Source organism: Parasteatoda tepidariorum, chromosome X1 (assembly GCF_043381705.1).
Source record: "Parasteatoda tepidariorum isolate YZ-2023 chromosome X1, CAS_Ptep_4.0, whole genome shotgun sequence".
In the NCBI taxonomy this organism is placed as follows: Eukaryota; Metazoa; Arthropoda; class Arachnida; order Araneae; family Theridiidae; genus Parasteatoda; species Parasteatoda tepidariorum.
In genome coordinates this window covers 21,164,091-21,179,143 of record NC_092214.1, presented here as the reverse complement: position 1 = coordinate 21,179,143, position 15,053 = coordinate 21,164,091, and the positions used below count along the sequence as shown (strand labels likewise).

The window sequence follows — 15,053 nt, the reverse complement described above, 5'->3', positions numbered from 1 at the left end:
GAACATTAATAGTGTGCATTTTTGCAACAACCTTAATACGGTGCCAAGTTGAATCACATAATCATACAAATAGAAATCTTATACTTGATTACACGGTATTAAGAGGTTCAAATTATAAATTAATGCAGTAAAAGTGCTATATATATTAGTTCCACGTTGAGCTGATTTTTTTAGAGTAATCTCAGATTGCTGACAAATGCTCAGAATGCATTTCTTCGCATTATGCAGAGTTGGTAAAGAACTCATGTCATTAACAAGGGAATCTGTTTTCATTATGAATAAATCAAGATTCTCAGGCATCAACATGAGCTGATGTGACAGGGAAGAATTGTCATGGCAAGAATTTTGGCGTTATCGAAATTGAATTCATGCCCAGGATTCCAAGAATGTGCGGAAATTGATGATTTACCACAATTTTGATAATGGATATGTCTTTTGTGCTCTTTTAGTCAAAATTTTAAACCTCGTCTGTTTTGTTTGATGCAACTAAAGTTGACAAGGCATTGAATTTTTCCTCTCGATTCCAGGAATGTGCTGCAATATGTGTTTGATTACATTCTTGATAACGGACTTATCTACCATGTTCCTTTAGTCAAAATTTTAAAGCGTGTCTTTCATGCCCGATGAAGCCTAGTTTACACAAGTAACGTATTCATTCGCAGTTTCATTCTTGCCTACCGCTGTTTTTCGAACTTCGTTTTCTTTTTTTTTCTTTTTTTTTTCTTTTTTTCTTTAATTTTCCATTTTTCTTTAGAAACTTTAAAAAAATTTTCAAATTACTTGGCTTTCCTCAACCACGCCTGGCGAGCCATGATGGCTCAGGAAACAAAGCGTTCGCTTTCCAATGAGGTAAAAAAGGTCGAATCCCAGCGATGGCTGATCGATACGAATTCCACATCTGGCTGGCACCAACCACAATGCTGACGCAAAATATCCTCAGTGAGAGACAGATCATTGGTTAGAGTCCCCTTAACGTCAGGTTAACCATGGGGTCTTCCTAAGCCATGTAACGCAAATGTGGGTTAGTTTAAAAAGTCAGCCACGAAGGCAAATTTCGGTCGATACTTGATCCAGGAGTTCCCTTGTCTTAGGAATTGGTTTCCACGGAGTTAAACATTAGTAGTCGTAAATCCAAATATTAGTCGGCTGTTCAACGGCCGTTATTAAATAAAATAAAATCACGTCTGGCGAATCTTGAGAGTGGGTGCCTATTTCTGAGCGCACGAAGCATTTTCATCAAAAAATGGAGATGGAAATGAAAGTTTGCATGTTTAGAGCGCTTAAAAATAAGCGCCTATTCTCAAGGTTCGTCAAACATGAATGACTTCGTGACGTGAGTTTTTGCGTGCTAGTACGCAGTTTATTAAATTAAAAAACTGAACCCAGTATTAAGACAAGTTATTCAAAAGATAATGGTTATGACTTTTAAACCGAAAAAATAATAATGTAAAATTAGTCATAAATGTCTAAAAAATCAATGCAGCACATTTATTTTTGACTGCTAATCTTAAGAACAATTTTTGAAGGGTGTCAAACGATTCCGTCTACAATTGAAATTTCAAAAGTCGAATGAGACAATAGAATGACCCCCCTCCCCAGGAATTCGAAGTTAAATAGTTACAAGGCTTATTACTTCAAACAAATTAATGTCTCCGTTCAACTCGAAATTTTTCGAAAATGTATTTTTTATTTCCAAAAAATGATCTAAAATTTAGTTATATTTTAGTTTATACGTCAGAGCATATTTCGATGGAGTTTATTTTTATGCACCCTTTATTTTTTTCTTTTTGCTTACAATTACTGAAATTATATGATTTAATATATAAATATTATAATGGTTATTTATATTGTTTTTTTTTTCCTGCTTTCGGTCACCTTTCCCGCCGCTCTCAACAAAATAAAGGGATCTGTTTAGATAAATAGTAGTTTATTTCTAACTGTTTCAAGCAATAAAATGCTTTGTGCAAACAGCTTTCAATTCTGCGGATAATTAAATCATTTACACGGTTCAATTGAGCATCAATGAAATTTTCACATTTCTGTCTCCTTACGGCAAAGCATAAGAAATATTTCTTTGTATATAATTTCTGAAAAGGTAAGAAATATGCTAAAACTATTTGCTTAACATACAAATTACAACCTCTAAAATAAGTTTTAGTCAAAAAATGTTTTAATATACCTTATTTTAGTATTAAGAAAAATCTAAAGTTAGACAAAGAACATTTTTTTGAGATGATAATTTTAAAAACAGCACGGTTTTTAACTTGTTTTACAATTTTCTATTTTTAGTGCTTGCTATTTAGCAAAATAAGGAATATCGCACATTTTTTTGATATAACAATATTTTGTGAATTGCATTAATATTCAAAAATAATAATAACTTTTGAAGTACATTTTTTCATTATTATATTTTTTAAAAGGGCAACTTTTTTTGAATTAGTAAGAGAGAATAAGTTTCTACGTCAAAATAAAATAGTAATTCCAGAATTTTTTGTCTTTTTAAAAAACAACGCAACCTGTTGTATTTTTTGCACAGCACACGTATGTATTTACTTTTAATTACACAATTAAATAAGAAAAAATAAAAAACAATTAATAATTTATCTTCATTTTTAGAAAAAATAGTACGCTATGTAAATAAATAGCTGCCTTGCATCGAGTAATTTTAAACCAGCAGAACGTTTTTTTTGTAAATTTCTTTACAAGTTTAATTATCAACAATTCTAAGCTTTCTTTTATTAAGAACTTAATAATACTTTATAAACGGGCCTTTAATTGAAGGAAAAACCTAAATTAAAATGCTAAGAAATAAATTAGTATATTATTGAAAAATATGGCAACGTAAAGAATCAAATTTCGAAAAATGAAAAAATATAATTAAACAGTTGGTAAAATAGTTACGTAAAGCACGCGCTGCCAGGTAATTAAAAATTTATTTTAAGATTCAGACGATCTATAACATGTTGAAAAATTTTAAGATGATTAAATATGTTGGCTACGAATTCGGTGGCAACTTTCTGTAGTGACATGAAATATTAAAACACGATTTCTCTTAATCATCTTCTATATTACGATTTTATTCAAGAATATATAACATCTTTTATAAAAACTTTTATCTTCATTTAAGTTGGAATTACGTGATAATTATGAAATATATATTGAAGAAATTGATAAATATATTATTTTAAGTCAATGCATGCATATGTGAATTATTGAAATTGTATAAATTATTCAACGAACCTATTTAAAATTTAACCTATTTTTATAAAGGTTCGTTGAATATAATTAATGTTCTATGAAAATCTCATTGATAAATTACAAATAAAGTTTCAGACGATTGAAAAAGAAACATCGTATTTCCCAATTTAAAAAAAAAAAAAGAAGAAAAAAAAGATTAACATTCGACTATCAGCGGAAAAAATATGAATGAAATTTTACGCCACGAGTGCGTAAGCCAGAACTCGTAAGTTAACCACTTAACCACATTTAAATATTAATCGTCGCATTTAAATAATTCTAGATAGTCACCGAATTAGGTTTTAAAAATAATTATTTTTAATTTTCCCAGCTTCTACTGAATAAAAAGAGTTAAAATTTAGATTTTGCAATATACGAATACGTAGAGTTATATGGTATCAAACAATTTATGCCTCTTAATTCAAACTATTTTCATCCACAATTAAATAATAAAAAATAATAAATAATTACTGTTTGCATGAAATTATCTTTGGGAAAATAAGTTTTTGAAATTGAATTTTGAATTTTTTGAAATTGCTCAATTAGTTTTAAAGATGTAACTAAAAAAACAGAAAGTGAAATTAACATTAATGGAATTGCAGCTACCCCCTATATTTTGAAGGACAAAAATCCAAATATGTTGTAAAAAATTTATGTTTATTCATAGAAAGTGCGTTTTTGTGTCTAATCTCGTTATTTAGTTGATTATAAGAAATAAATGATTTGCATATTTTAGGCCTATAATTATTTCCTCTGGTAGGGTACACTAGTACCCGGTAATATAATACTTGGTCCCGTTTGGTCCAGAAACTATTAAGAGTGACACTTAACACGTGAAAATTCGATCTTTAGAACAAAAGTTAGTCTAGGTGATATCTTTCTTTTTTCTGCGCACTGTACATATCGTCAAACAAATGAATTTAAATTTTAATGATACTATATTTGTTCTGACTTATTCTGAAAATAATTTTTAATTACACCCCCAAGATTTGCTTCTTTACACTTCGACTTTAAAAAAAATATTATTTTTTGAATATTTATAATAAATAATGAACTTTAAACTTCTCTTAAAAAATTTAAGCGTTTTTTAGATCTGCATCATAAAGATCACATATTACCGAGTGAATGCTAAATGCCTTTAATAAACTTTAAAGTCAAAATTGATATAAGAATAATAACAAAAGACACTTATTATAATTTCATGAAGTCAGATATAAATGCTTAACTTACCACACTTTTATAAGTGCAACACCATGTACAACACCAAATTTGTATTATACACACATAGTAAGTATTTTGCATAGTATTTTGCGGCCGAAGCATAATTTTTAAATAGTAGTGTGCAAAGTATTTATCTTTTTTAAGTAATATTTATTAAGAATTTTTAACAGGGCTAATTTTTAAATTTTAAAGTTTCATAATTTCAGTAAATAAAACATTTTACTCATGGAATAAAATAAATATCAATGACGTAATATGAACAAACGCTACCTTAAAGATATTGGCAACTGAATTATAATACTCAATTCTAAAACTCAATTTTCAGATTAAAATATATCGTTTTATAAAAACGCAATATGTATTAGACAGACAATTATTAATAAAAGCTTTTTCATTCAACTTGCATATATGAATGAATCTGCGTTTGCTACATTATTGAGATTAAATAAAACTACCATGTGTGCGAAGATAAAAATTATTCAGTACCATCTTCAACTCATATTTAAAAAATGATCTATCATTGATGTGATCTACTTGAATAATTTAAAATTTGACGTATTAGATACGGGGCAGGTTTTTTACCGGAAAAATAACTCTTTTAGAGGTCAAATGAATAAATATATTAGAATGATAATACAAATCTAATGATTGAGGCACATAAAAAAATGTTACATTTCTTAAGTTAAAAGAAATAAACTTGATTTCTGATAAGAAAAGAGCAAAAAAATTAAATGTTTTATGCCTTAAACACTAATTTATAGTGCAGTAACCTCATAAATTTAACTTTTCCGCGTAGCATTAGCATGAAAAAAATTTAAAAGCAGGTATCTACTGCATTTTAATACTTTCAAAAGAATCAGATTAAATACACATTTATATCAATTAATATTAAATTCAGGTCAACTGCGAGGTAGAGTTTTATTGCGATTTCAAAGAATTAATTAACATTGATGAAAAAAAAAGCTCTTTTAAAGCAACTCAATGTTTCTGATAATATAATAGGTTAGATAAATTTAAATTATTATTTAATCTAGTGAATTAAAAAAAAATTCAGAGACAACTTTGAAGTGTCCGAATTTATCAAAACCGGTGTACTTATTCAGAGAATATACGGTTTCATGTCAAACTACAAAACTTCATACGTTATGCTTCTGAAAACATTGAAATTGCATCTTAGAGCTCGAAATCTAATCAATATATCAGCAATTTTTTCTTGTTTTTAATCACTGTAAGCAGTTTATTAAAGCTCGTATAATTATTTACACTTATTCTACTAAAAATTATCGTTAAAGTATTTAAATTCATCCATTATTAATTTCTGTAAATGTTTTAAACATTAGCAATAGAGTTAAAATGTATTTGTAATAAAAATGCATTTCATGCTACAGAATGGCTTTGTTTACCACTAGTGGAATGAAAGAAAATTAAATTAGACTTACCAATGCTTTGTTTCGGAACTTTGTTTACGACCACTGTCCATGTTTTCATCAGATTCAATGATAGCTCCTTCAGTGTTGCACTGCTCATCCGACTTCCCACAAGTTAACTTCCTTGGTGGTATTGAAACATAATCAAAATTCTCAGCAACATATTGTCGGTTTTCACATGAGTGTTGCTTTGAAGGCTCATTTGTGGTAATATGATTTTGATCTGGTGATATGAGAGTCCATTTTTCGGAAAGCTTCACTCTATTCTGAAAGTAAAGAAATAATTATTTTATCGTAAAATATATTTTAAAATATAATTTTATTTGATTTTGCTAGGTCAGCAATTTTTACTTCAAATTTATAATCGCAAAAGTTCAAAATAAATATTTTATACTGTAGCTGTACCGCCACCAGGAGTGAGAATTTAGTTGTCAAAATGGATTATATAAGTTTTTTAAATCTTTAAACTATTGATTTCCTACTACCAAGTACGATTTGTATGATATTCTGAAATAAAAGGTAGGTCAATTTTTCTTAAATATTTTAGAAACATGCGAAAAAGTTATACTATTGAATAAATTGAAAAGAACATTGGAAAGTTATTTTTTGACTAACAAGAGAACACTCTCTAGTGTTTAGAGCGAGTTCTTCGTTGGTAATTCCATTGATTATCAACAATTTTGAAGTTAATTTCTTGCTTAGCAAAGAAACATCAACAAAGTCCAAAAAGACTTTTTCTGACTATTTCATTGCTTAGCACTAATTAGAAAAAAACTGTATTGACGTGCAAAAACAAATAATAATATTAAACTATTCTCTATTGCCAGAAAAGAATGTGAATAAATGTTGATACAATTTCTTCAAATCACAGCAGAGTGTTCCCGATACCTGTTACAGAATAATTTAAAAAAATAAATTTAGAATTGCCATAGGTTTACATTTTTGCCACAAGGCTACACATTTGCTTTTTTCAATTCCACATAAAAGTCATAGATATTTTATTGCGTAAGAAGCTTGTGTAAATAGAAGTAATTTAAAATACTAGGTTATTTATCTAGAATTAGTTTAAAGCAGATTTTTAATGCGATTATATGTTCTATGGCAGTGGTTTCCAACCCGCGGTTCATGGATCAAATGGTACAGGGCAGGCCAGGGAAGACCTTATTTCCATTTTATTTACTGTAGTGTATTTCTATCTGGAAAGTACGAATTTCCATTTACGAGAAGTTAACCGGGAAATGAGAAACATCATCTAGAGCCACATCAATACGATGCATGTAATTGTATTACATTTTGAAGGCATGTTTAAATACGATTAAATAAAAATTATTAAATCTAAACAATCTAAAATATAACCAATTAACTCCCCTTCTCCTTAGCGGGCAGTGGTAAAATTACCAAGCTTTGGCCGGTCTACTGTGATTAAAAGGTTGGAGAGCACTTTGAATTAAAATAGAGAGTACAATTTAAATACTGCAGCTTTGCATATTAAATTTACTACTTTAATAAATTATATAATAATATATCATTCAATCAAATTTATAACAATTATTTGAATAACATTATCTTTGTACAAAATTATAACTATTACTATAAACAAGTTTATAATTTACTCAGAGTGTAAACATTATCTCGCTTTTAATTAAATATATCACTCTTGCTGATTCTAACACAATTTCTAATTAGAACTGCATGATTGGTACCATATTAAAATTTTATATTGATTATAAAATAATTATTTTGAAATAATTTATAAATATTATAAAATAATTTATATTGATTATAAAATAATTTTATATTGATTATAAAAAATATAACAAATGTTTAGTACTTCTAGTATTTCCAAATCTTATAAATTATCACAAATCAAACAATTATTTTATTTACACACTGGGTGTATTCTAAGATGCTTGCATATTGCTTAAAGTTTCATGTGCAGGTCATATCATCTGCAAATTTTGAATACTCACGAATATAGTTATGAGTAACTCATCAGTGCCTCCTTGTTTTACAACGCTAATAAGTCCCATAAAAACATTTATGTCATAATACCTAAAATATTCAATAAATTATTTCTGTAATTAGCAAAACAGAAACTTATATGTATGAGATATAATATTGATGTAATTAGAAAAACCCGATTTGCATACATGTTATATTACTGTATTTTTGCAAAACAGTAATTTACTTGTCAAAAGAGTTAAGGTAATAATTATTCAAATAAAAATTAAAAAGACACTGATAAGTCAAATACATGTGAAAATATAATCAATGTCATTTGTAGGATACTTCCAATTGACAACGAAGCACATTTTTTAGAAAAATTCAATTGCATTGACAATGACACAGGAGGAACAACTCAAGAGAGTCACCTACGAAAATAAAAGTTATTTCGCAAGGTTACATCAACTAGAAAGGTCGAGAGGGTTTAAAATTTAAGTAAAAAAGTAGACTCGGTAAACATACAGTAATAGCCAAAATGTATGTGATTAAAATGCATCAGTGAGTCTCAAGAAAGTCATTCATCAAGTTTGAAGAATGATAAACGTGTTTAAGTCTATAACTGGACGTCAACCACCCACGAATGGCAAGACCACTGGATAGTCATGGGACTTCCTGGATGTCAAGGAAATTACAGATTTATCTTTAAAGACCAGAGATTGACTAATTTTTTTTTCTTTTTTCGAAATTCACTAAACTATTGCCCACTATGTGAATTCCTCAACGCTTCCGCTCGCCATTTTACTATATACTTCACTTAAGCGTGTCTGGGTAACATCAATTTTTATGTCTCTTTGATACGATGGAGGCATTCCAAATCAGAAAGAATGTTATACATGGTAATTTTTCCTTTCCGCGTGTAAAAATATATTGTTTTGGTAGATGCAAATAAAACTGTTTTCGAAACGGAATGATAAAAAACGGAATGATTGGACACATTCCATATCAGAACGAATGCTATACATGGTAATTTTTCCTTTACGCGNCCACGAATGGCAAGACCACTGGATAGTCATGGGACTTCCTGGATGTCAAGGAAATTACAGATTTATCTTTAAAGACCAGAGATTGACTAATTTTTTTTTCTTTTTTCGAAATTCACTAAACTGTTGCCCACTATGTGAATTCCTCAACGCTTCCGCTCGCCATTTTACTATATACTTCATTCAAGCGTGTCTGGGTAACATCAATTTTTATGTCTCTCTGATACGATGGAGGCATTCCAAATCAGAAAGAATTTTATACATGGTAACTTTTACTTTCCGCATGTAAAAATATATTGTTTTGGTAGATGCAAATGAAACTGTTTACGAAACGGAATGATACTAAATTTTGAAAGAAAATGCTTTTCTTAATTTATTTCAACTATTATTTCATAAACTATCTTGTTTTCGAATGACATAAATTGTGTGATTTGCAAACTGCCTAAATGAGGTCAAAATTTAATTAAAATACAAGTATATCTTAATTTTGCTTTGAGAACTTAAAATTTAATTACTTAATTTTGACCTCGAGGCACGAAAAATCAACGGATTTTTTTTTCATTTTCACAGTTTTCTTAGAAGAAAAAGCAGATGCGAAAGCAGAACCTCGAATGAGCAGGGCTAAAGAATGACGCCTTAACCGTTTCAATAAGCTTTGGCCTCTCTAGTAGTTACTTTGTACGTTCGCTACACACTCTTCTTTCAGAGAACGGAATAATTGTGATACTAGATTAAACAGATAACTGACATAAATATGAATTTTTCGCATAGTTATGTTAATTTTGATGCTCTCGTTACTATGTTTCCACAGTGACAATGCTTAGCCATTATTACTATTAAGTTCTTCCTCAAGTAGTTAACAAAACAATAAACGTACAGTAAGAGAAACTCTAATTTTTCTACTTGACAGAATAAAATTTAAATCCTTATTACTTCATCGTAGTGGTAAGTCTCAAATAGCAATGAAAGATGCATATTGAAACAAATATGATTATGTTTCATCGTGATATCTATTCGATAAATTAACCAATTTACTAGTAGGAACTGGTAAACAGATTTATCAAACTGTAATCTATTCGGTTCCATACTAATATGTATCAAAAGGACGGTATACTCTTATATCAGCGATGGACCGTAAATAAAAAATAAATAAATAAATGAAAAATCCATCGAAACTCAAGAATGGGACTTGCTATTTTTAACTCCTCACTGCTGAAAAGTTTCCCTGTGTGAGATTTTTTTCCTTCCCTTTTTTTTGTCCTATGGATCATCATGTCAGCGATACCTGGAAAAAAGAGAAACTTGGCGTAACAGTTGATGGCGCACTGTAGCCATCATATAAATTGGTGATCCGAAAAGAACTGTATCGCTCAGCCGGAGGGATAGTATTGTCAGAAGTAAAAGAAAGACTACCCAAAATGGAGACTTATTTGGCGATAATAGTAATAAAAAAAATAAAAAAAGAAACACCACACACATCATTCTCATGTGTCCTTCATGCACTGGTGGACTACGGGAATGGCAGGGGTGTTGTGCGGTGTAGAATGAATTGGAGAGAAAAAGTGAACTCCTTCAAAATGATGCCAAGGGAAAAAAAAAAGAAATATATGAAAAAAGAACTGAATTTGAGAAGATGACACTTAAAGTTGCCTCCGGGAAAGGAAGTCAATAAAAGTTTTTTATTTTTTATTCTTTATTAATAGGGAGATATCCATCAATAGCCTCGTCGGATGGTATTAAATCAGCGATGAATCAATGTCACGACTTTTACAAAAAAATTGATTGAATGAACTTTTATCTTATTAAATTTTTTCGCGACAGTTAAGATACTGTCAGAAATATGAAAAAAGTGATTGTTTCAATTTCATGGTCCTAATTGTTTGATTTTGAAAGACGCATTTGTAGCTGCAATCATTTGAACTTTTTGAGGAACGTTTTTCCTAGTGGTAGTCAAATTGCATTTCCTTTAACCAGTGTTATTATTATTTTTTTAAAATTTTCATCAGCTCAAAAATTTATTTGTAATGATTACCAAGCCGTCTATATATATGAATTAATTGCTCACACACAGTGGCAGTTAAAATAATTTTAAATCAAATATATAAATGATAGAATGAAATAGCTTTAGAAATTATTATTATTTATGTAATGAAACTTTCTTACAGAGCTTATTAATTTATGTAATTTTACAACAAAATACTGTATATTATTTAAACCAGACTTCCATGTGGTTCTTGCATTTATGAAACAAAATAAGATATAGCTTATAGTTTTTCATTTTTTTTACTTAGGGAAAAAATAAAACTTTAATTAATAACTTATATAAGCTTCATTTAAGTCAAGTACAAGAAACAAAGGTAGGACATTATGTTGTATAACGCTTAGTTAAACGTAACGTAAAAAAAAGCAAGTAGGAGTAATAATTTAACCCTTTAAATATTTTTGTAAAGGCTGCATTATTTTGTTCTAAAGTTTAGAAAGAATTAAAAAGTATAGGATTTTCAATCATTGAAAGGTTCTAAAAGCAAAATAAAATTAATTTTTCCACCAGCTTAATCCGTAGAATTACACACGTGTTTCTTCACTATTTTCTTTAACCAAGTTTTAGTTTTTAGTTTAGTAGTAATTTAGTAATATTCATAAAAAAAAATTTCCAAATTAGACATGAACACTACACTAGGTTATCATAAGAATGCTAGGTCACAATACCCAATATTTTGAGTTCAGTACTCGTAATTATTTTAGATTTTTGTAGGGTTTGGAATTTTGCAAGTCTAAAAAATTATTAACTTAAGTTAATAATTTTTTAGTTTCAGTAAGTTTTTTTAGAATTTCGGTTAATATTCTTGTTAACAAAGTCATTATTTTTACGGTAGCAAAATCAGCAATAAATATTGCATAATAATATAACAGATTTAAAAAAAAACTGGTATAGCTTTTTTAAATGATTTTTATGTTGACCATGCAAATCATTAATATTAAAAGAACAATGAATATTTTAATAACTTATGTTAAAAAGAAAACAACCCTGCTATTGCTGATTTTATTCTCCAAATTTAAAGCATTTTTTAATGCAGATAATATCCTAAAACACTCGGTAATTAAAATTTTAATTAAACAAATAAACGAAAAAACATAAACACTTTTTGACTTCATAGCTCCAAGTTTCTAACCTTCACTGCAAAAAAAAAAAAAAAAAACTCTTAGTTGTTCTTTGTACACAATCTTTAGTGACTAGTTCTGTTTTTTTACTTAACCTGAGATGGTCAAACAATAAAACACAGTTTCTTAAATAATCACACACCCTTTAGAGTTCTTTCAAACCAAGAACACTAGTTTTTTATTTTTTGTCAGGTAAATTGTAGGGAATGAACGTGAGCTTGTTAAAGAAAGGTATCGAATACCGTGGATAATCTAAGTAAAAGGGCACTGACCAATAGAAATGCTTTAAGAAAGTTTTCGTTGACAAAGCTCTACTTTAGTTAAGTTCGTAAAAAAGAAAAAAAAAACTTCTTTATCTGAACCTTTACGAACAAATTTTATGGCGTAAATACACCATCTAAGACGCTCTTTATAGTGCAGGAAGCTATTTCGGTCCGAAAAATGGAAACAGGAATTCTTGAATAGAAGTTGCTTTTTTACTACTTAAATTATAGTTTCTAATTTCTGAAATGTGAAGAACAAATTTTTTTTTATTATACTTTCTCTATAAATCTTTAAATAATAGTTTCTAAAGTCATAAAATTTCTTTGATCCAAGTGTTAAAATAAGCAAACTCATTTCATAAAAATACTAAAATAAAGAATAAATGTAAAGCTTGTTATATTTTAGTTTTTAATGTCGATTATTTAGATGCTCATGCATTAAATTTAAAAACTTGAAAGCATAGTTAAAATGCATAAATTTTAAAAATCTTCTATAAATTGATTATAATTCTAAAACGTATTTTATAACATTTTTTAAAAGATTAATATATCAGGAGTTTTGCAATCTTAAAGCTTCGGTTCGGTCTATTAATGTTTATAATTTTTCTTTCTTTATTTATTTTTGATTTTGCTTAAAAATTAAAACCAAGTGTTATTGGAATTTAACTGAAGAGATATTTTTTAAATTTCTCTAAACTAATTGCATAAAAAATTCTAACTCTTTCAACTATTTGTGAATTATGCAGTGAGGACTAACTATCAATCAACCTGCATAACTTAATGTATTATATTTTATCAATTTTAGAAAATTTCAATTTGACATCTAAAAAATATATAAGAATAAATTAAATTTGCTCATTAATGAAACGTTTTCACACAGAACTTAAGCAATTTGGAAGACAACTAAGTACAGATAGTGTATTTTAATAGTTAATCTTGGTATTTGAAAAAAAAATGATGAGTTGTAATGTACGTGTACACTTATTGTACGTGTAAATTGAGAAAGGAGTGTTAACTTGCAGTTTTTAATAACATTGACAAAAACAATGATGACAATAAAAACTAACATGAGCGTTAAATTTGTTTTAACAATTACAACAGGAATTTCAACTTAATGTATTGTTGATACGATTTGTAAATAACTCAATAATTTTGCTAGTTATAGGTTAGCCAAAACATAGGGTGGCCACTTTTTCCATTTACACTTTAAGTTTCTGAAACCATTCATACAGTTTTAGCTCTCATGTCAGTTTTACGTTTTGTATTTGCTAAACTAACAAAGTTACAATTTCAGTATGGTGCTTAGTTTTCACAGCTTTGTAAAAAAAATTCATAACAAGCAAATCGAAGGCAAGAAGGCTTCTATTTTGTTATACAAAAGACTTTCACACATAATATTTTAATATTCATAACTTTTTAAAATCAAAGTGCTGGCAATAAAACTGTCCAAGGCGTCAGATTTGGAGATTTCAAGAAACAATGCAAGCTTTGACAATAAACTTTCTTAAGGTTCAAGATAAAAATAATTCTTTTTTCTTGTTATTAGCATCGTATTTTGTCTAAAAACATTTAGAGTTTCTCATAAGTCTATCTGAAGCCCTTGCCACCCACCAGCATTGAGATAACTTTAGTAGACATTCAGTATTTTACGAAGAGGTAGCCAAAGAACCATTAGTAGTGATAAATAAAGATATTTGGTTCCATTTAAAGAGTTGCTTCTCTAATATCCTGGTTGTAGAGTTTAGCAAAATACTGAACAAACGTTGATTGTAGTGATTTAGAGCTTGCCGTGATTCTGACCGAGTTTTCGGGTCAGTACGTGACTTGGCGCGAAGCATGAGAGATGATTGAATCCAAGGCCGAAACTGAGATCAGTAAAGGGCGTGATCCCTACGAAAAAATATTAAAAAAATAAATAAAAAAAACGTTTGCTTCCCTTTAAATAAACTGCGTCGTGAGTGCCACAATTAGATATCCTCTGCGCACATCTTAATTGAGGCGAAAGAACTATTATTGTAAAGAAAGCATGGTTTTAATTGACAATTCTAAAGAAAATAGATAGTACAATTTTCCTCATATCTTAGATATTTAGTGTTAGAATTCGATAGATTAATATCAGTTCTTTAATCAAAAAACGCTAAACTGAAAAATTCGATAGTGTTTAGAAATAAATATATGCATGTTTTTATAAGTTCACAGTCTCATATTTTCTATTAATACATAAATCCCGAGTAAGAAATACATATCTTGAGTTATTTATATTACGACACTGATTACGATTAGTTGCAACAAAAGCCATAGTTTCACAGGTACTGAAATATCTTCCGTTCTATTCCCGTTAACGACTATGCCTTGGTTAACATTCATGTTTGAGATCATTTGGACTTAGATAAAAGAACAAATTTATTTTATGTAGATTTAAGAACAAATTTATTTTATGTTTGGCTGTGTTCTGATTTTACTTACGCATGTTATGGGGAGAGTTAAAGGAGATCAGATCCTCAAATGGCAAGCAACTCACTTGACATGAGAGTTTTCAAATGACTAGAGCAAGTTAGCATGCTCAATAATTTTTAGAAATAGCGTTTAGAGTGACCGAAGGGAACTTATCAGTTATATTTATGTTATTAAAAGAGACAAAGGAAATAACAGCTATCCAGAAAATATTTATTTTAAGGAGAAACATTATTTAGTATTTATCTTTTTAGCTGATAGTGAGTAAGCTTATAGCACCACATGCAGGAGTATATCACACCTGT

General features: G+C 28.7%; 1 protein-coding gene across 3 annotated transcripts in view; it reads right to left on the bottom strand.

Annotated features, from left to right (window-relative positions):
• LOC107436447 (sex comb on midleg-like protein 4) overlaps positions 1-15,053 on the bottom strand; it is a 250,459-nt gene that overhangs the window by 149,319 nt on the left and 86,087 nt on the right. For all 3 annotated transcript variants that reach the window (XM_071187316.1, XM_021145057.3, XM_043040071.2), the window contains exon 2: positions 5,898-6,151. In XM_071187316.1, the coding sequence (XP_071043417.1) occupies positions 5,898-6,151 (254 nt within the window). The remainder of the gene's footprint in view (positions 1-5,897; positions 6,152-15,053) is intronic.